Source organism: Phoenix dactylifera, chromosome 5 (genome assembly GCF_009389715.1).
Source record: "Phoenix dactylifera cultivar Barhee BC4 chromosome 5, palm_55x_up_171113_PBpolish2nd_filt_p, whole genome shotgun sequence".
NCBI classification, from domain to species: Eukaryota; Viridiplantae; Streptophyta; class Magnoliopsida; order Arecales; family Arecaceae; genus Phoenix; species Phoenix dactylifera.
Genome location: NC_052396.1, coordinates 4,822,562 through 4,844,898, shown reverse-complemented (window position 1 = coordinate 4,844,898; position 22,337 = coordinate 4,822,562). Strand labels below are relative to the sequence as shown.

The 22,337-nt window shown below is 38.2% G+C and overlaps 1 protein-coding gene across 1 annotated transcript; it reads right to left on the bottom strand.

Moving 5' to 3' along the window:
• Positions 1-866: 866 nt before the first annotated feature.
• LOC103712193 (zinc finger CCCH domain-containing protein 19-like) lies at positions 867-21,047 on the bottom strand. Its single transcript, XM_008798651.4, has 11 exons — positions 20,474-21,047; positions 20,306-20,385; positions 19,175-19,362; positions 13,285-14,206; positions 12,992-13,119; positions 9,198-9,257; positions 9,054-9,104; positions 8,838-8,908; positions 4,051-4,199; positions 1,710-3,956; positions 867-1,623 (listed from the first exon to the last, which is right to left on the bottom strand). The coding sequence occupies exons 1-11, from the start codon at positions 20,908-20,910 to the stop codon at positions 1,031-1,033; spliced, it is 4,926 nt and encodes a 1,641-aa protein (XP_008796873.2). The 5' UTR covers positions 20,911-21,047; the 3' UTR covers positions 867-1,030.
• Between the last annotated feature and the right edge of the window lie 1,290 nt (positions 21,048-22,337).

The window sequence follows — 22,337 nt, the reverse complement described above, 5'->3', positions numbered from 1 at the left end:
AGCATTTTTCTTATTGCCAGTGAAATGCTTCCAATAACTTTAACAAATGGCAGAAGAGCTTTTTGATCATTAGATGGTCTAAAGATAGAACTGAAAATTCAAGCCAGTCATGGACAAAGAACCATGTAGCTTCACTTGTAACCATAGTCATTGATTTAACAGATTTGACAGTCATGGACAAAGAATCGGGTAACTCCGCTTGTCAGTATAATCAATAGTTTTTCAGGCAGATGAGGACTCGGACCAGAAAAATGCTTCTTGATGATAATTCAGGCAAATTATCTTATGAGGATTCAAAATTGACTGCGGTAATTGTGAAAGCTAGGACAGGAGGTTGTCAACAAATTAAAGCTCAGGATTGGAAAAGCACCCAATCAATATTAGCTCTCTTGTTTCACGAAAAATTATACCGTTTCTATTGAGTACCTTGCATCTACACTGACCACCAAAAAGTTCGGTTATCAAGGATTCAACGCATATTTGGGTGCCCCAATTGGATGATAGATATTGATGACTGACTCTAACGCTTTAAAGCACTTGTTTTCAGAGAAGATCTCTTGGTCAGGGATGATCTGTTCAAAGGTGCTTATCAGGCAGTGTTGCCAGCAGGACAAAAACTAACAAATTAGTTCTACATTCTTCTCTAACAAGTGCTCTCGAAGAAATGGACAGAACAAAATCGGTCAATCAGCCTTGCTAATGTAGTGCAGCCATCACAGGTAGATGCCACCAATGCCAGTTTTGCACGAGCCAGTGGAGTCGTGAGAAGCTGTCCAGTATCTTCTTCCAGTCCATCTTCGCAAGGAAGGAGCTGCATGTCTTCTTTCACTGCTCGTGGCATATCATACACAGGAAAGAATGCAAAGAGCTAGAAAGAAAATTGTATCCGCACTTCCACCTGCGCAAATTTCTACATGGCATGATAAAGCAAATTTCCACACGCTCTTTCAGATCTCACATGAGCTATCAAGGTGATCATGCCGTACAAGAAACAGGAAAGAAAAAAAGAAAAATCTTTCAACAGCTCCCATCATGGATGCAGATAATTACAGGATGCACCCTTCTTGCAGTGGCCGCTCTCATGGAACTTACACACTCCTCTCTGCCCTTGTCCTCTCGGAGTTGGTCGTGATGCCTCCCCGCTCCCATCCCATGAGATTCTCCCACCGCCATGCCCTGATTCCCTGCCCCTTGGGTACTTATCTCCATGGTGCTTCCGTTGAGCCCCCAAGCTATCAGGATCTCCAGCTGGCAAATTCCAGCTCCTACTGCTCCCCGTTCCCCAACCAGCACTGGCATCTGTATTACCCTGCTGTGTCTGCGCGCCCCAGCCAAGATTCTGATTTGCATTTCCTGTTGATGGCGCCCCCCAACCAGAATATTGGTTAGGGTTTCCCTGGGCAGGTGCTACCCAAACAGTATTTGGATTTGAGTTTCCCTGGATAGGTGCTCCCCAAACAGTATTTGGATTTGAGTTTCCCTGGATAGGTGCTCCCATACCAGGACTCTTTAGGTTTCCCATAGCTGACGCTTCCCAACCTAAGTTTGCATTTGTATTTCCTTGTGCGGGTGTTCCCTGATCAGTGTTTGCATTGGAACTAACCTGTCCCAGTGTTCCACAACCTGTGGTAGCATTTGCATTTCCATAGGCAAATATATCAGCATATTAAAACCATCAAACAAGACCAATTGATTGTTTTGGATATTACCTGATGTAGAATCAGCACCAATATCCCAGCCAGAAAACCTGGAAGCTGGGGTTGGAGATGGCAACGACCACTCACTGCCCGTCATATCTTGTGGGCCTTCCCGATTAGAATATTTTATAGGCTCAGTACCTGAGAATCTCAGGTCTCTCCATGGGGGTGCAGGAACTGTACCTGAACCATTTGGTTCCAGCTTCTGAGCTGGAGAAGGTGCCCATCCATGCAATTCAGACACTGGCTTGGGAGCTGATGAAGCTTCTGATCCTTGATCTGAAGCAAGCTCCAGCACATCACATTCAGCTGTCAGTTTAATACTTGGGGCAGGATCAACTAGCTTCTGTTCTATCCCTGCTAGAGGAGGCTGCTTGTTCTGTTTTTCTGGGAAAGGCTGCTCGTTCTGTTTAATACCTTTATCCGCCACATCTTCATCTGAATCCCTTGACCGCAGTTGCATGTTATCTACCTCAGCCGAAAGTTGAGATCGTGGATCTGATGGTTCGAATGCAAGAGAAGCAGGGGCAGGATCAGCCCCCTGACTTTTAGAAGCTGAGTTATCATGTGCTTCAGGCCACTTCTTGGCAGGATCAGGATCATTAGATACAGAAAACTCCTGCCTATCACATCTTGGAGTTGGACTAGGATAATCACTTTGAAAGCTCTGGTTCTTGTCCATGCCAGAGACACTAGGAACAGCGGCATTATTTGAAGAAATAGTTTCTTCCTTCTGGGGGAAAAGACCTGATTGGTTCACCAAAATATTTGGTGCATTAGATTCAGAAGGTTTCTGCTGACTGCATAGCTGAGGATCACCCAAATGATCTACCCTCTCAGGAAACTGGGCAGTACCCACATCAGCCATTCTACTCATGCTCGGCACAGAAGCAGATGCAACAGACCATGAACCCTGATCCTCAGATTGCTTAGGCACATCCCAAACACCATCAGGATTTGCTGTGGATAAGTGATGTGCCCCACCGAATCCAGCACTTGGTGTAGTGCCCCAGCCAGAGTTTATAGGTTGAACAGAAGCAGCTGTTGATGCAGATGTATGTAAAGAACCTTGAACACTGGTCCGGTCTCTCATAATTGGCTGTGGGGTGGGAGCAGGTAGATTAGAATCATTTACTGGTCGGGCTTTCCAGGGTTCTACAAAAGTTTGTTGAGATTGCTGGTTTAAATAGCTCCAATTAGAATGTTGGCTTTCATAACCCTGACCAATTGTCCTCGACCCCCTAGGCCTGTCTGAATTCCATGCACTTCCATGATCCTGACCTTTGTTCCATCTACCAGCATTTCCTTGACCCCCTCCACCTTGATAAGATGGTTGTCGGTATGGATTCCCAAATGGGGCTGTAGGTCTGGGGCTGCTCTGACCATGGGGTTGGCCATACCAAGCATTATCGCCCTTGACCACCTCCATTTTTGGCACAGACAAGTTAGCTGGCTGTGGAGCCCATCTACCAGCACTTGCCAGGATATTAACAGCAGTTGAGAGAGTAGCACCAATCTGGCTCGCACTCCAGTTGCTTCCATTCTGCATGCCTATCAACATGGAATCATGAGTCCCTTTCCAGCCTCCTCCATATCTATTATCTCTATCATCCACTGCACCTGCAAAATTCGTAGGCTGAGGATAGCTGTTATGCTGAGGCTCCTGCTGGGGTAAGACATTCTGTGATTTCATTGCATCAGTCAATAATATATAGTTTTCTTGCCTCTCAGTTGTTAGCCATATCCTCAAATCAGGTGGGAAGAATTTATTCCACTTGCGCAACTGTAACATGGAAAATGGCCCCTGGACAGTTCCAGCTGGATCTTGATAGTGCCAGACCTTATCATTCTCATTGATGTTTAAGGGTACTGAAACTCTAGAAGGTACAGATGCTGATGTTGTTTCAGCTGCAATACCATATGTATTTCCAGGTTTTGGAACAAGTTGGTTATTATCCCAAATCCCAGCCTCCTGACCAGTTGTGCTTGCATGGGTATTTGGTGCTCCCCAGCTGCTTGTCCACTGCGCATCCTTACCTTGATTCCACGATAATTCATTTTCACTATTCCCACCACCACTGAATGCTTCCGATTTATCTTGTGCATCTTCTGTCAATGATCCTCTGCTCAGAACCCGGCTACCGCTTGAACTTTTTGATGCACCATTCCAATTGAAATTTGATCCTGACCCTCTTCCAAGAGAAGAAAAATCCCTTCCCTTCCTACGAGATAAAGATTCCCTTGACCGACTGTACTTATCTGCATGCATACAAAGCAAAGTACCATAATTTAAAATATAAGAAATAACTGCAAATCTGCAACTAGAATGCACTGCACCTACGAGGCAAAGTACCTCTTTTATCATCCACTTCTTCTTCCTCAGCAGACTCATAATCTGGATCCATATGTGGGTCAGCATGTATTTCAGGAACTTCATTTAGTCTACGCATACGTTCCTCAGGGGTACTCAGAAGCTGCAACTTCTCTACACATTCTCTAAGCGTGAAAAACGGTCAAGGATTACTAAATAATTGCTTTTATATGTTGTTTTTAGAACAATTTCTTGATAAATGAGATGCAGCTAACCAATCTTATGGAAACCAAATATTAAATCACATATACTTCCATCAAAGTAAAATAGGTAGTAAATCATAAGTGATCGAACAGCAATATGAGGGAGCATTATAGGATAGGAAAGGCTAACATAACATTTATCATGTAACAAATTTCAAAGATTGACAAAAGCCCACCAAGAAGCCAGCGAGAAGAATCAGCTTCATGTAGAAATGCTTCAATGAGAGATCCAAAATGTAAATTTTCAATTTTTTTAAGCTTTTCATGCATTAAAGGAAGTATAGGTAAAAATTGTCACGGTTATAGTTATCAGCGAACTTTGTTCTGTGGTTTTAGCATGGAGACTATTTTGGACACTTAAAACAGTACAGTAGCACTTCTCCATAATTGGAGTGCTTTGCACAAACAACATGGAGACGGTTTAGGACACTTCAGTGCAAGTATTCATACTTCTGAAACACTCTAAGTTTAATCCAAAGCATCGATACTACTAGCAATAGTTGGTTAGTTGCCACTGCTTTTCTCTAATTGAATATAATGCTAAATAATAAACAAATCAAAGGGTTAATCAACTTCCTGCTATAGCTAAATGTATGATTATGTAATGTTGTACATGAGGGTTCAACGTTTAGTTCTTTTAGTGGATGTTGTGTTGGACATGCGGCACTCCTACAAAGATTCTTGGTAACACTTGCACAACTTTTTGTTGCAATAGATATAAAAACTAATAGAGGGCTCAACATCTGACTTTGAGATATAACTTGGTAAAATGAATCCTAAGATTCCAAGGAGTTGGAAATACTTGTTAGCGAGGAGGTGAAGACATAAGAAACAATCATGTCCCTAATGGGCAATATTACACTATAATGTGGTGAATTTTCCTTACCTTAAATAGAGGCCTCAACATCAACATACAAACTGCTCAAAAAATTTGAAATGCAGTTTTTTTCTCTAATAGGGTTATTTGGTTGCCTGCATCTCGGCCTAGATGTGCGTCCTAGTTTCAGGCAGAAAAATGCAAGTGTTTGGTTGCCTGCAACACTGAGCGAGATGCATGCAACTGACCTGCATTCTAAGGCCCTTTTGTTGCATCAACAGATACAACCAAAAATGGCTGCATCCTCAGATGAAGACTCTAGATGCAGACTTAACAAGCTACCATCACCTCGCTCTCTCCAATGATCATATGCTAATAGTATTGCTATGACCATAATTTTAAAAAAATATTATGATATTATCACAATTCTTATTATAATAATTTTTCCATGATAAAATAATAATAATAATTATAATATCATATTGTAATAGAATGATATATAATTATAATATAATAAAATATCAATATTAATTCATTATCAAAAAATAATATAATAATTATATAATTGATATTATATTATAACATTAATTATAGTATATAATAAATTATGTTATAGTATTATGTTATATTGTAATATCATACTATAATATATTAAATTATATCATATCATATCTTACCATTATTTTATTGCATTATTATATTGTATTATGTTATGTTATATTATATTATATAGATTATATATTATAACATATTATATTATAATATCATAAAATATAATGTACTACATAGTATAATGTTATATATAATATATATTAATAATATAATTATAATGATAATATAAAAATAATTATATAATATGATATATATAGATTATATATTATAACATATTACATTATAATATCATAAAATATAATGTACCACATAGTATGATGTTATATAATATATATATATAATAATATTATAATTATAATGATAATATAAAAATAATTATATAATATGATGATATGATATAATAATATTAGTGGTGGTGATCTCACCATGTTATTTGTATGGTGGTGATCACACATTCTCCACATTAAACAACCAAACACGTGAATTAAAATTGCAGTTTTTTATAAGCAAGCAAGCCAAACAAACACTTGCAAATACAAATGCAGCATTTTGCCTTCCAACCGCATCTAGAAATGCAAGCAACCAAATAAGGCCTGAAAACAAGAGCTTTCTCACTCGGAAAAGGTCCAAAAAGTTGAGGTACAAGGCTTGATCGTGAAATACATCACTCAGTAAATGTGCCACAGGTGCTTGAAATCGTGGTATGATAAAGGTCAATTAGCCCCTTCAATTGGGCTGGCTATAACTGCAAATGCTTGAATTAAGTTGCAGCCATCTAAAGCAACTGTTTGGATGCCTACAATTGCAACTGCAAGTTGCATTTGAATTGCAAACCCAAATCTTGCAATTGAAACTATAGGCGAAATTGACTGCCAAGTCCAATTATAACTTAAGTTGTAATTAGAAGCAACTTTTTGGAGAATCCTCTCACTGCTCACCAATCATCGAAAGTTAATATTAAATAATATTAATATATTAAAAACATATTAATTAGTTAAATAAATATTATCAAGTACAAATTTATTATTATAATAATATTCATAATTATTACAATATCAAATAAATTTTATAATCTTATATCATTAAAGACAATTATAATATTATAATTAATTAAAAATATAATTATTATTACGATCGTAATATAATTATTTAATTATTGTTATATCCCAATAATTTTACTTAATCTATATTATTAGAATAATAATCAAAATTATAAAATAATAAATATTATATAATATTTATTAGTTATTATAAATAATAATAATTAATATATTATATATTTCTATAATAATAATAATATATCTAAATATTATAATAATAAATTATTTGTAGTGATTATAACAATCCGATGATAATTTAATAATATTACTCTTTGTATCATAATTATAAAAATAATATGATAATTTCTACACTATAATAGAAAATATACAATTCATAGTTTTCAAAGGGGTAACCTACTAGATTATTTGCAGGAGCAGCAGCGTGGATAACAACATCTAGCTCATTTGAGGAAGATCCCAGCTCATTTTAATATCTATATACGAGGAAAGTCTCTTGTTAGCATCAAACAAGAAAAAGTCGTAATTACATTTACAATTTTTGATTACAGACAACCACACAGAAACAGCTTTTGCAACTGTAATCCCAATTGCAGCCTATATTTGTACAGGCAAACAAAACAGCCCCTTAATAAACTGCCTAACCATAGGCATAATCATAATTGTAAATACTGAGAAAGTTAAGGGTATCTTCTCATATTTGGCAAGCATTGAGAAGCTTCAAGACTTTGAGAGAACAAAGGGACAAGGTTTAGCCTACATATGTTATGAAAATTTTATGGATGATAATGGCATTCATAACTGGTTAGTGAGAAGGCATGTCACTTTGTAAGGGAAACGATTGCAGGTTAGTAAGTCCATTTTAGTAGGACTTTGAACCCACTCTTTATAACATTGCTACCAGATGCAAAACTTTGGTGCTCAGAGCTAATGGAAGTGCAAGTAGAATAAGATGAAAATGGACGTTCTGATGAACCTAGATGGGCTCGAGGTTATCAAGACTGCAGTAATATCCCTATAATCTAATGTCCCTTGAGGGGGACATCAACTAAGTAACCAATAAAGAGTTAGTACATTTGAGTGAGAAAAATAATTTTGTACGGTAGAGGCCAAAGGAGTTAGTCTCTCGGACTTGCTTAGGATAGGAATCAGAGATAGCATGGCACAATCAATCAAGGGCATGCCTGAGCAAGTTTACATTAGCAAGGAAACATGGAACGGAAATGCTAATTTAGCTCACAATTTCCCCATATTAATACAAGGTAGTCTTTCTAACAAGTTTTCCTTAAATAGGCTGAGCCTATCCAATCAACACCTTTAAATGGTATCCTATACAACTCTAGAAGCATCAAGAATGATCACACAATGTTAGAGAAATTAAAGAAAGCAAAGCTAAGGTGTTGACAACATCAAAGGAAATCATAGGCCTTAAACATGATTCAAGGCAAGCACAATGTCCATGGCTATTTTGAAATTGAGAATCATGCCAGAGTAATTTGACTCTGTGGAAAGGCCTTATCAGAGCAGTAGCATAACCTACCAAAAGCAAGAAAAACATATGCATTCAATGGGGTATGCAACTTGACAGGGAGAGTACTACTGAGTGATGATATAGCTTTAGGCCCTAATGCATTGCCATGCATTAAGTTGAAAACATCAAAGGTTCCCCCCAGTATAAAGAGCTAAGGTGAAGCTTTAGACAAGACTGTGTTGCTTTGATAAACAAAAGTTACTTTGATACAAAGGCATTCCGCAAGAATATCAGATTGATTCTCTTTTTGAATCTGATGCAATTAAAGTTTTGAGGGAAATTAGGAAAAGTGCTACAAGAATTCTAATCCACAATATATGTAGTAAGTCTTCAACAGGGAACAGATAGAGATAATGGAAAAGAAATCATTCAAGCAATGAAAAAATAAGATATACTAATTGAGCCGAAGACCTCATCTCTAACTGGAGAATAAATTTAAAAAAAATGCTAACCTAGCAAAAGAACATTCTACAGTGCCAGTGCAATAAGCAAGTATCAAATTTTCTACTAAAAGTAAAACCAATAATATTTTTATATTGAAAGGATATTCCTTTCTGCGACCTGTTTCACTGGCACGATCACGAAGGTGACTAAGCCGTAACTTCTCACTTTCCAACCACTGAGAAAAGAAACATAAGAAATGCAAATTCATAAAGCCAGATTTATCATTAGGAAAGGAACATATAACTAAAACCTTTAAATGATAGGAAATGTCAGTAAAATTCTTGCTAAAAGTAAATATAATGTACTGGTAATGGACTCACAGCATCAACTTTCACAGCTTGAAGAACCCTAGCTTTCTTCTGAACATCTCCCTAAAGACATTCAAATGAAAGCCATTGTCAGATAGGGCAATGACGAGCAAGATCAGGGTGAGCAACAGAGTTTGAAGTTTCACGTAGTATTACCACTGTTAACCGACTAATCAAACCACATTTTACGCTCTGCCTTAAGCGTTTGCATTCCTCCTTGAAAAAACATTGATCAGTCAAGACAAACAAAAAGAAACTCAGATAACTCAAGCAGATGATATCAAATGCAATATATTCTTTTACACAAGACAGAGAAAAGGAAGGACTTTCCAACACAAGGGGAAGCCGGACTTCTTACCAGCATTCCCAGATGCAAATCACAGGATGCTCAAAGCAATTAGCACCATTCAAAAATCTTGGAAGCAAAGTTTGAAAAACTTGGTTCTGGTTGGGCCCTCCAAGTTTTGATTTCAGGAATTTTGGTCCTAGTTTCAGAGTTTTGGTGTAAAAGAAATCAGAAAAATTGAATAAAAATTAGGAAAAATAAAATCATCTGAGAAAACATATATCACAAAAATTTAGAATGATTTGTATTGTTTGGAATCACTGGATGTATGATAGGGATTTAGCATTTTAGACTGAAAGTTTAAAGTTACAAAACTTTAAATCATACTAAAAGCCAAAGGAATAAAAACTATCTAATACCTAACTGCATAAATATTTAAAAAAGGTAAAATAAACAAGTATAAAATTGCACAAAAAATTTTAACCCGATATAATGATCACCATTACATCAAGCTCCAAATACCAACATATAAATCATAATCTATAACTTAATCAATCTCCAAATCCTATATTTAGAGTTAAGTATTCCATAATTGGAACAAAAATGCCCCACTGAAAGCAAAACCAAAACTGAAACCAAGTTTCCGAAACTTGGTGGTATATTTATGCATACACAGTTACATATATTGTTTACCTATGCATTATGCTTGCTTTCCGACTCCTATTCTTCGAGCAAAGTAGACAAAAATAGCCATTTCCAGTATAAGCGTAAAACATAAACGTGTATTTAGTTTTAAACAAGTACAAGAGACAAAAAGATAAAACTGTAATATTATTTTTATATAAAAAGATAACCTCATATTTATCCATCTACATAAAATACAGTTAACAAAAGTAAAAAGGTGCAAGAAAGAATAAGAAATAGGGGCATTTGCATATATACCCTGCATATAGGTTATTGCATATCTATGCCAAAAAAAGAGTTACAATTTTCAAAATAACTCAATTGCTAAATTTCTCTAGAAGGTCTAACATCCATGTTTTAGGTTTAAAGCATGTCTGCTTCCTAGATAAAAATGAGTTCCCCTGAGTATCTAAGCATGTCTATATTGTATAAGTCACTAATGTCTGCTAATATTTTGGACGGTAAGTGACAGTACACCACTGCCTGTTCTGGTTCAACCTTAAGAGTATTAACAAACACAAGCACTTAATATGATGCCTTAGTCCTTGGCTGAAGCTTTTCTAATGTGAAGTAGGATCATTATGCAACTTCATCAATGGTATTAGAAAATGTCTTTCATCGATAAATTTTGACTTCCACAGCGAGCCTCATTTTAGTTCTCTCCTGCAGTAGTGATGATGGTTCGCCACACCAGACATCACATCCCCTGAATGTATATGCAATGGATGAATGTTTCTGAGTTTCCACTTTCATGGCCTATAATATGGATCTGATCAAACGTTATTCTCTTAGGAGCCAGATAGACACTTCATTTTTTCTTATTTGGTGGTAAGCAACTCTTAAACATGTATATCATTATTTCAAATGAATCCTATCCACACACTTAACTGAAGAAGCATTACGTTGGGCTAAATAAACAAAACAAGATATCAAGTTTAAAAAATTGATGGCACATGGCAGGTTTAGGTGAGGAAAAACAACTACTGACCCATCTTAAAGAAATCAACTTAAGGTGGATCTAGTTTATCTATAAATAGTGCAACAGAGACTCAAGTCACTCAACCCACACGAATCTGTCATTATAACTTTGCGGACTCCACAATTGGGTCAATACAGAACAACATATATCAACACAAATACATGGCAACAGACCAACTTTTATTGGTGTTGGGAACCATGTGACACAATGCAATATTGCTTGGCATTTAAATAATTTGTCCAGACATGAAAAAAAACAAACGCTATTTATGATGAAAATAATAAGCAGTGTTTGTACTTGTTCATTTCGACGCTGATGCATTGGCAAGTGGGACCTGCAGGAAGCTTCTTATGCATCATCTTCCATATTCCAAGTGGCAGGTGACCCATTTGCACTTCTCACAACTAACTTATTAAAATTTGAAGCGTGGCTCAGTGTCATTCAAGTGGTCGTAGACATTATACATATCAATGTGTGACAATTATGCACTAACTTCAATCAAATAAGTAGCTAGAGAGTTTAACACCGTAATAGTATTAAATTTGATATCAAATTTTCTTCCACAGGCTGAATTATACTTGAACAAGGATCCAGATCCCATCATACAGCTCTTTTGTTGCAGCATTTTATAAGCTACTTAACAAGATATTTTGGTCACGCAGATTATTTACTCCCATGTTAGCTGGACACTTCAAAAATTTTGGTTTTCTGCCGAGTCCAGACACTAGAGCACTTCATGAATCTCCTCGATACTTCATATCAGCAAATAATGAGGTCAACACGGTAATATATCAACTTTTCACACTTTTTCTTATAAGTTTTTTAGCTCCAAATAAAATTTAACGAAGGTTTTCAAGGCAGTTTCTTTATAAACAGGACAGAGTGAAAGATTACATTTATACCTTAAACACAAGTTCTCAATAAAACATGTCAAAGTGAAGACTACCATGAAGAATTTCCCCATCAACTTCACCCTATCTTCTAAAATAAGACTTCCACAACATATATATGAGATAGAGCTTTTCCATTGATGTATAGCACATAATGAATCATAGGATCTGTGGTCCAGATCCATTATTTAAAAGAAGGCCTTCTTAGTCCATATCAAACACAAGGACTACCTTTGCCAGGTTTGGCAAGCCACTTTCATTTACTATCATACCTTCATTCTCTCATTAATCTACAACTGTAGATGCTTCATCAAGGTCTATTACATCAAGATGTGACCCAAAATCCTACCACTTCAGCAGATCCACAGCGCGGTCTAATAGTTTTCTTTCTTGAATGATCATATTTATTGCTTTGACCATGACAGAGATGGTAGTAAATTATCTCGAACAATTTAAGTTTCAACCACCAATAATAACCGGTTGTCCCCAAAATAGTTTTAAAACTACGCTCAAGATAATCTAAAAACCCAATTGCAGCAAACATAACAGCCACTATTCAAATTTTGCATCTTATGCAACATAAGTTATGAGAATCACACTCTCCAAGGATGCATGTGTAACATCTCCAATATTATTCCCTCACATAAAGTTGTGATTTTACTGAGCATATGCAATAGTAAAAAATAAAAATGACACCGTTGAAAATGGTGCATCAAGGCACAATAATCATTATGGAAACAGTATAAAGCTAAAAAAGGAAAAAAAATAATCAACAGTTAGTATGATAATTAATCACTTAATTGCAATAACAGATGCTAAAGGAACCTCAATGAATCAAAAGTATTGGCATCCATACTACATCTTGTAGCTGAATCGTACAATAGACATTATATTGCTGACTTCTGAACTCCTACGTTGCATTCCATTCCAATGCAAAACAGATGTCCGAGTATGAGGTGCATGTTAGCAAGACAATGAGACTACTTCAACACCTAAACATTAACACCATGGAATACACAGAAAGGCTTAAACCTATATTCATTTTCTTGGTTGTGCTGCTGGACAAGGTCAAACAGAAAGCAGAAACTACAGAGGGGCATCAATTACCAACCTCAGTGAACTCCTGATTTGAGATGACATCAATAGTTACAACCTCTGTCTTGTCCAAATTTAATATCTGCAGTGCAATATCTGTTGCTGTCTTACCAATTTTGTATTTTTCTGCAAACATTTGTGTCCCTGTATAGAAAAGATTAATGATTGTCATCATTAAGCATTCTGAGCTCAATTTGCATGAATAAAAGAATACATAACCATAAACATCAAGCATTGTCCCAATTATTTGGTTCAGCTTTATGAATCCTCATTCGGCAAACATTCCTATTAGCGGGAAAAAGAACTTACCAACCACTTGCACGAGGCGATACATGTCTTGCCGCTGACCTGTACCAGGAATCTTTATCCTTACAAAGGATCCAACAACTTTCTCATTGAACGTGTCAATATCATCAATCAAATCTTCCATCAAGTTGCGGCGGAGGTAAATTAGATTGATGTTATGAACATCTATTGCTGCATAATCATCAAGATTGGTCTGTGGTTCTCTCTCCTCAATCTTTTTACGGGATTTCCTTTTCTTATCTAAACTCATTTTTGTTGTTGTATCACTGTATACTTCAGCATCCACTTGACCAGTATCAGGATCCATAACTACTGCTTCATCGTCATCTGCACCTACCTGTGATGCCTCTCTTATAAGAAAATGTGACTCTAAAAGCTTTAACATTTCAAAATGCCCCACACGTGGTTTCCCAAATAAGTTCTGAAGCCGTGGATCACAAACAATTTGACTTTTTTTACGAGGATCGCGAAGGTTATTTCGTTTTATATACTCAAGCAAAAGAGCCTGAACATCAAACTGCGATTGAACAGATTTATCACCATTTTTCATGTGTGCTACAAACTCTAAAAGCTCTTGTGAAGCCCACTCAGCATCTTCAGGCATGGATCTCCTTTCACTATCTACTTCTTTGGCTGAGGTTTCATCATCAACAGTATTCCGAGAACGTCTTCTCACTTTTCTTCTTGAAGAAGTGCTTCCATCACGATGTCCTGACGAGCTCTCAGAGCTATATTCTTGGTCATCGTCAGCATTATATAATTCATCAGAAGATTCCTCCCTGTATGCAGAAACAACAGATCCTTTCCATGGATGTTTAGCATTTTTCAGCTCTTCTAATGTTAACACTAATTTTCTTTTCTGATCTAACCAATATTTCTTGAACAAATATTCCCAGCTATTCCTGTCATTAAAATCAACAGCAGCCTGTAGCAGATACAGAGGAGCAAGACATGAGAAAAATAAACTATAGGGCTACTAGAATACAAGCTAGACTTATAAATTAATTCATACTAATTTAAGAGCAAACAAGTAAAAAATGGGGCAATTCATGATGTTATAAGCACATAAAGCACATAAATAACAAAGCATTGATTATAATACTTCTCTTTTCTGTTGATAACCAACAACATAGATTCTGCACTCTACAAGATATCTAGACTAAAGATATTGATTTTCGAGCATCACACTTTCTTAATATACTGGAGCTGCAGTCTGTATCCAGCAATTTCTGTTTGTAATATACAATATACATACACCACTTGGTTAGGCACTTAGGCCTATGTGAGGTATTGCTTTAAGAAGATAAGATGAGACCCCCAAAATACATCAATCACCTCTTAAAAAAAGGATCTTATTCCGAAGTTGCAAGCATTTGGACCTGTGTATATGAGTCACATGTATAACATTGATCAAGACACATATACAAGCTTGAAACGCCAAGATGCAGTGATTTATTTATATTTTATATCAAGTAGATGTGCAGAAAAAAAGTATCACTTGTCAGACCAAAGTGCAAACTGACCCCAAAGGTTTTGCAGAAGAAAGCCTCCAAGTGAATGTCTCAGGAATTCGGACTCATGAAACTCCGGTCAAGTTCGACTCTTTCAGGCAAACCCTGTCTAATTTGTTTCTCTTAAAAAGTCCTGGCAACTCACATTTGCTTCTATGAGTGGTCTAAATATTTGAATCATTCCTCGAGTCCACTAGTTGTTCATTAGTTGGCAACCTTATAGGAGTTGTGTAACGACAGCAACTGGTTGGTGAGATTAGAAATTGAGGGCACTTATTCTAGTAGCTATTTAAATCTATATTGAAAATGCCTTTTGGTTTTATCATGAGAAAATGGTATTACACAGTCTTGTAACCCATCTTCTTTTGCATGATAGACTCCAGCGTAGACAAGGGAGAGTGTAACTAAAAATTGCATTAAAAAACTTCTGGTTACTACCAGTATTACCCCTTCTTCCCATGCATGATGATTTCCATCTACTTAGGTCTAGGCTTTACCGGGCTTAAGGATGGACCTTATGATTTAGGTTTTCTTATCATTAAAATCTGATGGGAAAAATCAGATCTACCCTAGTTTTGGATCCAATGGTCCAATCAAAATAGTATTAGAGCAGTACGATTCTAATGGTAAAACACAAGTTTGAGCGATCTCTTAAACATGTTAACAAGCACAAGTAATGATTACAAGGCTGCAACTGAGACCTGGAGTCGATCCGGACAATCCGGACACGTAGGCTTAGGCATTGGTTAGGGTCCAAAAAAATCAACCCATAAAAAATTTGGGTCTAAGTCTGAATCTTATAAGAGTGTTTCCAGCCTAAACCAGGCCCAACCTCGTCATAGTATATATTATGGCATGGGATTGATTTTATGAACCAGTTCTAATCCAAATCTGGATCTAATTTGGACCTGATCCAAACATAATATTTTTCCCCTTCGATGATGTATAGTTTGACACTTATATTCATCACATTCCTTATGAAATACATCAATTATACCTTGTATATATGTCAATGGTAAATTATTTTAAGGGCACTATGAAGATTAAATTTACTAAATATTGCTACCTGCTTGGGACCAGACCAATCCAATCTGCACCTAATCCAAATATGGTGAGTGTTGGATAGCATATGGGTCATAACATACCTAGCTAGACATATAGGCCCAATGAGACTTATGAAAGCTCTCTATTCATACCCAGATTGACCAGATCCTTAGATGGGTAGGGTTTCAGTCAAAAAATTTAGACCTGAATGCTTATTGGTCTGAGTCCGGTTTAGGAGGACCCGAACACGAATCTACCCAATAGTGCACTTAATCCTTAAATGGTAGAGGCCTTCTATGTCTACACAAGGTGGAGGAAGAAGAAGCTATAACCCTGGTAACTAAAGGTTGATGACAAAAGCATCTCTAGCCTCACTAAAGCTTGATGAGATCGCAATTAGATATTCACTCGAGTCTTTTAGCTTCTTTTTTTAACTTGTTTCAGCTTTCCTTTTGGATCTTTCTTTTAAGCCCCCAAGGACCCTATTGTAATAAATAATCCTTAGTATGGACCTTCTGCAATTTAATAAGTTGCCACATGGCAACATCTTAGTTCTCCAAGGGGGCAGTATAATAATGATCAAGATTAAATCTCATTCAATGGCTAGAGAATATTTTTTAGAAGGCAAACAAAATGTAGAAGAAACGAAAAGATTAGCTATACTTATGGAAGGTAATCTACAATAAAAAAATTCACTAATCAAAGGTGATAATGATCAACCAAATACAGAAGGAGATCTAACCAAGGAAGATCTTTATGCTTTGAGCAAAAATGAGATAATATCTAATCCAAAGATTCTAACACGTATGAGACAGAAAGCTTTTCAATAAAGACAAATATGGAAAGTGATGACAGAGTTCAGATGCAAAAAATCCACACCAATTTTATTTTGCCTATCTTTATTCCTTTTTTATTTTTTCCTTTTATTTTGTCGTACATTCCATCTGTAGATGGTAGGGAGATGCTATAAAAGCCAAATAGTGGTGTAGGTTCTGATTACAGATGAATGAATGAGTTTTCTCGTTGCCTTCAACTTCTCAGTGGTGTGAGATCATTGATCCCTTCTTAGAGTGAGTACAAGGTTCCCTCTACCTTCCAACTTCTTCTCCACTTAAAGTGAAGCCACCATTTCACCCTTACCCAGTCTCTCAAAACCTAAATCCATCACCAAACACCATTTCACCATGCTGGCCAAACCTATAACCACATGCAGCCCTTCAATAAATGCTCACTTATCACCTCCAAATTTTTTTCCCATCATCCTACCTTCGATCACTGCAATACCACACCAACCTCAACAACTACAAACCCTTGTCCATCCCCCAAATATTAGTAAATTATTATCTTTAGACCAAGGACAGCTGGCACCTGAACTAGGTTGAACTTGGGATGACATCAAAATCAGATCAGAGTGCAGTGTGGTAGACTGCAGCAAATTCCATGGTAATGTTATCTTGAATAAGCACTCACATGGCTTTCATGTACTAATTTACTTCTTGACAAATGAAGCATTCTATCAGTAGGTTAACCTAATCATTTTTTCTTTAATTCCATTCAAATCCTGTCAACTGGCTGTACCACAATTCCTTATTTTCTTACTATTAAACCCTACCATCCCTATTTCATGTGCTACACCACTTATCATTTAGGGTTTACCGTATAAGTCCTAAAATAGAAGATTGGACAAAGAAGAACCAACTTTTGCTGATCAATATGGAAAGCACTTTAATGGTCAACTATTTGCAATTAGAAATTCCAATAAGGCTTCAAGACCAAAGATCACAATTCACATAAACCATAAGATGATTTGGTTGCAACTTATGGTTAATTTTGGATTAATGACCCAATATGGCTCCATCCAAAGACCAATTGGTTTCTAAATTAATGACTGAAGTAGAAAAAGCTTTGGACACCCCATGCCTTTGCATCACGTTGTTCAAAACCAAAACATCATATCATGTCACTAAAACTAGTGATTTGGGAAGAGTTGACGCACAGGGAAGAATCTCCAAAACATATGATTCTTGTCCAGGAATGTTATTCTTCAAATTCATCTTCTCGAGAAAAGTGTCGAGAATGAGCTGATGGAAGCAATATCATCTTCATTAATAAAAAGTGGAAGCCAATTGGCATCTAAATTTTAATCACAATAGATCTGATGCCAGTAATGCTTCATGAGTCTGGACCATTTTGCTAAAATTTTTTACTTTGTTTCATGCAAATAAGACATCTTTTTTGCTTACTGTATCAGAAAAAAGAAATAAAGGTTCTGCATCACAACTTCCACCAGTCAAGACTATAAAAAGCAAACATGCCTGATGATTGCAATTCTACATGTACAGACAACTCTAGATTTCAAGGACCAGGACTTTTTGAATCCTTGAAAAAATATACAGTAATTACTGATAAAATTTTGCCTAAAAATTTTGGAGACCTAGATAAATAAGGCATGCTTGCATGTTGAAGCATTTTTTGCTGATTAGCATCATATGAGATGAAAAAAATCCTGGAGACTAGGATTTATGAGCTTTTTACTGAACCACTAGGTCTTGGCAATATATCATATAACAAGACTTGTGACTTTTTAAGATCTGAGAATTTTGCATCATTTCTCTTAAGTTGGCAACTAGACCTCCTTATTTTAATGGAATTTAAATTTTTAAGCAACTGGGAAGTAATTCCTCATTTGCATGTAATATATTAAGCAAAGAGGCAATAGCCATGTCAATTAGGTTTGTTTTTCCGTCGTCTTCCTGCTTTGTCATAGGCTTTCCACGACCAACAAACCTCCACCCACCTCCAAGGCAACGAAATAGTAAAAAAAAAAACCTTAAAAAAAAGGCTCGGTAACAAGTGATATCAGCTCGCATTGACATGTAGATATGTGAACTCAACACCAAGCAGATCATCTAATGCCCACTATCAACCAAGTGCGGGTGCTGGTACTAGCCAACACAGTATATACCAGCTATCATGGACAAGCACAGGCTGGTATTTAAATCCATCATAAAATGGTTACACTACATAATATTGAAGAAATTATCACTATGCTAGTTAGCCTTGAAATAGATGGTAAAATTTTACCACATAATGATTAAAGAATGACTTCCACTTAAAGAAGGAGAAAGGGGGGAAAAGCATGAAATCAAGTGAATCGTAATCAATTATTCTCTCAAATTTATAGAGTACATCTTCGATCATGACTTGTCATTTGAAAGTTTAATGTATTATTTCAGATATATTCTTCTTTAAAAGGACCCAATAAATAGAAGAATAACTATTAAACTTTTAGGAAAGAAAATAATATGGATCATGTGAGAGTCAGATCGAAAGCACACCTTATTTTCATTTCCATTCTCATTTGATTCTATCAACATTACAGTGCTATAGCAAGTCTCACAGAATCCCTTGCTCCCTCTAACACAAAAAAAATTTGCTTCTCGAATGCAACCTTTGCACAGAGAATAGGTACAGGTATAGCACATGTAGTGAGCTGCTTTTTCACATATGCTGCATATATGCCAACCTGAAATGCAAAGTGAAAACAACCAGAAGTTGACGAAGATCAAGGACATAGTGGAACCATAGAAAAGTCCTGATGGTTTTATAAATGACAATATCTACATAAAGAGAATAAAAGCAATGTCTTGTTATACTAAATCCAAATTTGCTATCCAGGACAGTATTCCACAGGAAAAGAGAATAAGAGAAATTTGCAAAGCAATGTTACAAAATTAAATATACATATGTATTAAAGCAAAAGGCAACCATAAGTTATAAGAACTATCAAGAGCACAAATAAGAGCAACTAGGTAATTATAATCTTAAAATGACAATGTTCCTCTAACTGCCTTCTTCACAAATACTCCTAAAACACTTTTTCTGCCTTCTCAACTGTCTGCCACCAGTTATTCTGATAAATTTTCATGATGACCAGCTTTTCAAGGGACTTTTCTTCATTTTTTGACTTCATGAACCCTTATTGTACAGCTATTATATAAATTACCTCCTATTAAATTTATAACAGAAATCAACTTATATGAACCCTTATTGAACCCTTTATGTTATTAACCTGTCTTCAGTGTATCTGGATCTGAAGCAGTGTGTTTAACTCCACAACCTTTCCAAAAGAAATGAAGTGATTAAACTATTATGTCAAGACGACACATTTTCAAGATCAATGCCCTTGGTGAAACAAAGGCTTCACTATCAGAGAAATAAAGCAGCTAAACTGATAGCCATTTAACAAGGTCAGTCTGCTGGACTCTTTATAGCATGCAGTCATTAAACATTTCCTCATTTTTTTTGTTCCTAGTTTCAAGGACTTGAACGATATCTCGACAATACTGTGCAACTAACTAATCGCCAACGGAAATGGCCCATTCCGAATTCCAATTCTATGGTAGAGAGGCAGTATACACGTATAGTAGTGAACAAACAAATGGTGAGAACACTATGGTAAAACTTACCACAATTCCACCGTCCCCTCGTGCGAAAGAAGGCATCATCCCGGTTGACACATGCCGGGTGATACACCTTGGAACAACCCCTAGAATAAAAGGCATCATTTGAACCAGAAGACGAGAACAAACCATCGAAACCCTAGAAACGACGCACCGAGAGACAAATCCACTCACCGGCGATCACAGACCACAAGATTACCCCCATCGAAGCATATGAAGCACACATCTTCCTCCTCCTTCCTCTTCGCCGGCGGCGCCCTCCCGCCTCCCTGCGCCTTCGGCGGGCGTCCGCGCTTCCGCTTCCCGCTGCCCTGGCTCGCGGCCTCGGCGGCGGGGTCCACCATCTCCACGCCCATCTGCAAGGCCTCCTCTCCCGTGGCAGCATCGCCGAGCGCGACCGGCTCGAAGGCGGCAGCCTCCTCCTCGTCTCCGGTAAAGGTAGACGGGCGGGAAGAGGGAGAGGCGAGGAGCTGCAAGTCGTCGACCTCCGTTGCTCCAATCGCCGCTCCTTCCCCCTCCACGCCCTCCTCCCCGTGGGGAAAGCTGGCCTCCTCGCTCTCCGACGACGGCCCCAGCGGGCGGGGCGGGGGCTCGTCTTCTTCGCGGTCCATGTACCCAAACCTAGGGTTCGGGCAAAACCCTAGCGTTCGCCCTTCGCTCGGTCGAGGATTGTACCGGGGGTTCGTTCCGCGGGTGCGAACGGAAATATTTTTTATGGTTTTTTTTTTCCGTAGTGGGCTCGGGAAGAGAGAGCGGATGGATGGCTCTCGTCTCGTGAGACTGAGAATGACACCCAGCGCCTCACGAGCGCCGTTAGGGGAGTTACAGAGGGTGCGGCAAGTCGTGTGGAACTTATAATTTCCGGGCTTGAGGGATAATTTTTAGGGTTCAGACACCAAAACTTTATTGCCGATTCCTTTTTACAGTGTTCTTATTTGAAGTGCTCGGGGTGGAAAGACACGGTTAAAATCAGATAATACCATAGATTGCCGCTTTCGGAACTGGGAATGATGGGAAGAATGGAATCGTTTGCTCCTAATAACGTCTTTGCGATATACCAGTCGATGCGATAAATAAAATTAAAGTAACAGCAGTTTAAGATTTTAATAGCTTCAGAGTTTTCACGTGATGTTCATAATACATGCATGCATGCATGCATGCATGCATGCATGCAGACACACACACACACACACACACATATATATATATATATATATTACGGGGGAACTTAGCCACCATGCCCCACGTGACCGGCACGCGCGCCCAGGGAGACTACGGCAGCCCCTTGATCCAGCAATCCGACCCCGAGTCGGACATCTTCAGCTCCGCAGCCCGACCCCGAGTCGGCTGCCCCTTGATCCAGCAATCCGACCCCGAGTCGGACATCTTCGTCTCCGCAGCCCGACCCCGAGTCGGACATCTCTCGACAACGACAGGCTATTTCCCAGAGGCACGCCGCGGCCCTCTGCTCCACTACTCCCTGCAACGGTCGTATCCGGCGCTGCTCCACGATCTCCTGTAACAGCCGTACAAAGCGGAGCTCCACTACGCCCTGTCATGGCCGTACCCAGCGCTGCCCCACGACGCCCTGTAACGGCCATGTCAGTGGCAGCTCCATCGTGCTACACGATGACCAACCCCCCAAAAGGGCCCCCCAGCCTGGTATATATGCGGCTGGGGGGAGAAGGGGGAGGGTAAGCAAGAACTTCCAGAGCATTCTCTTACTTGCTACTATTATCTCTCCCTCTTCTCCAATCTCCTCTGACTTGATCGTCGGAGGGCCCCCACTACCCCAGTGGTGGTGCGAGGCTTGCTTGCAGGTTTCCCGGTGGAAAGTGGAGTGCAATCAACACCAACCAAGGCAACCCAAACGGAACCCCGTTCACACCGCTGTGCCAATCGTTCTCGGTTTGGACCACCAGCAACAGTTGGCGCTAGAGGAAGGGTCCGAATCTCAGAGCGATCGTAATGGCACGGCGAGGTGATCGTGGAGCTTCCAATGCCTCCGGTCGCGGGGCCTCTCGCGCCTCCGGCCGGG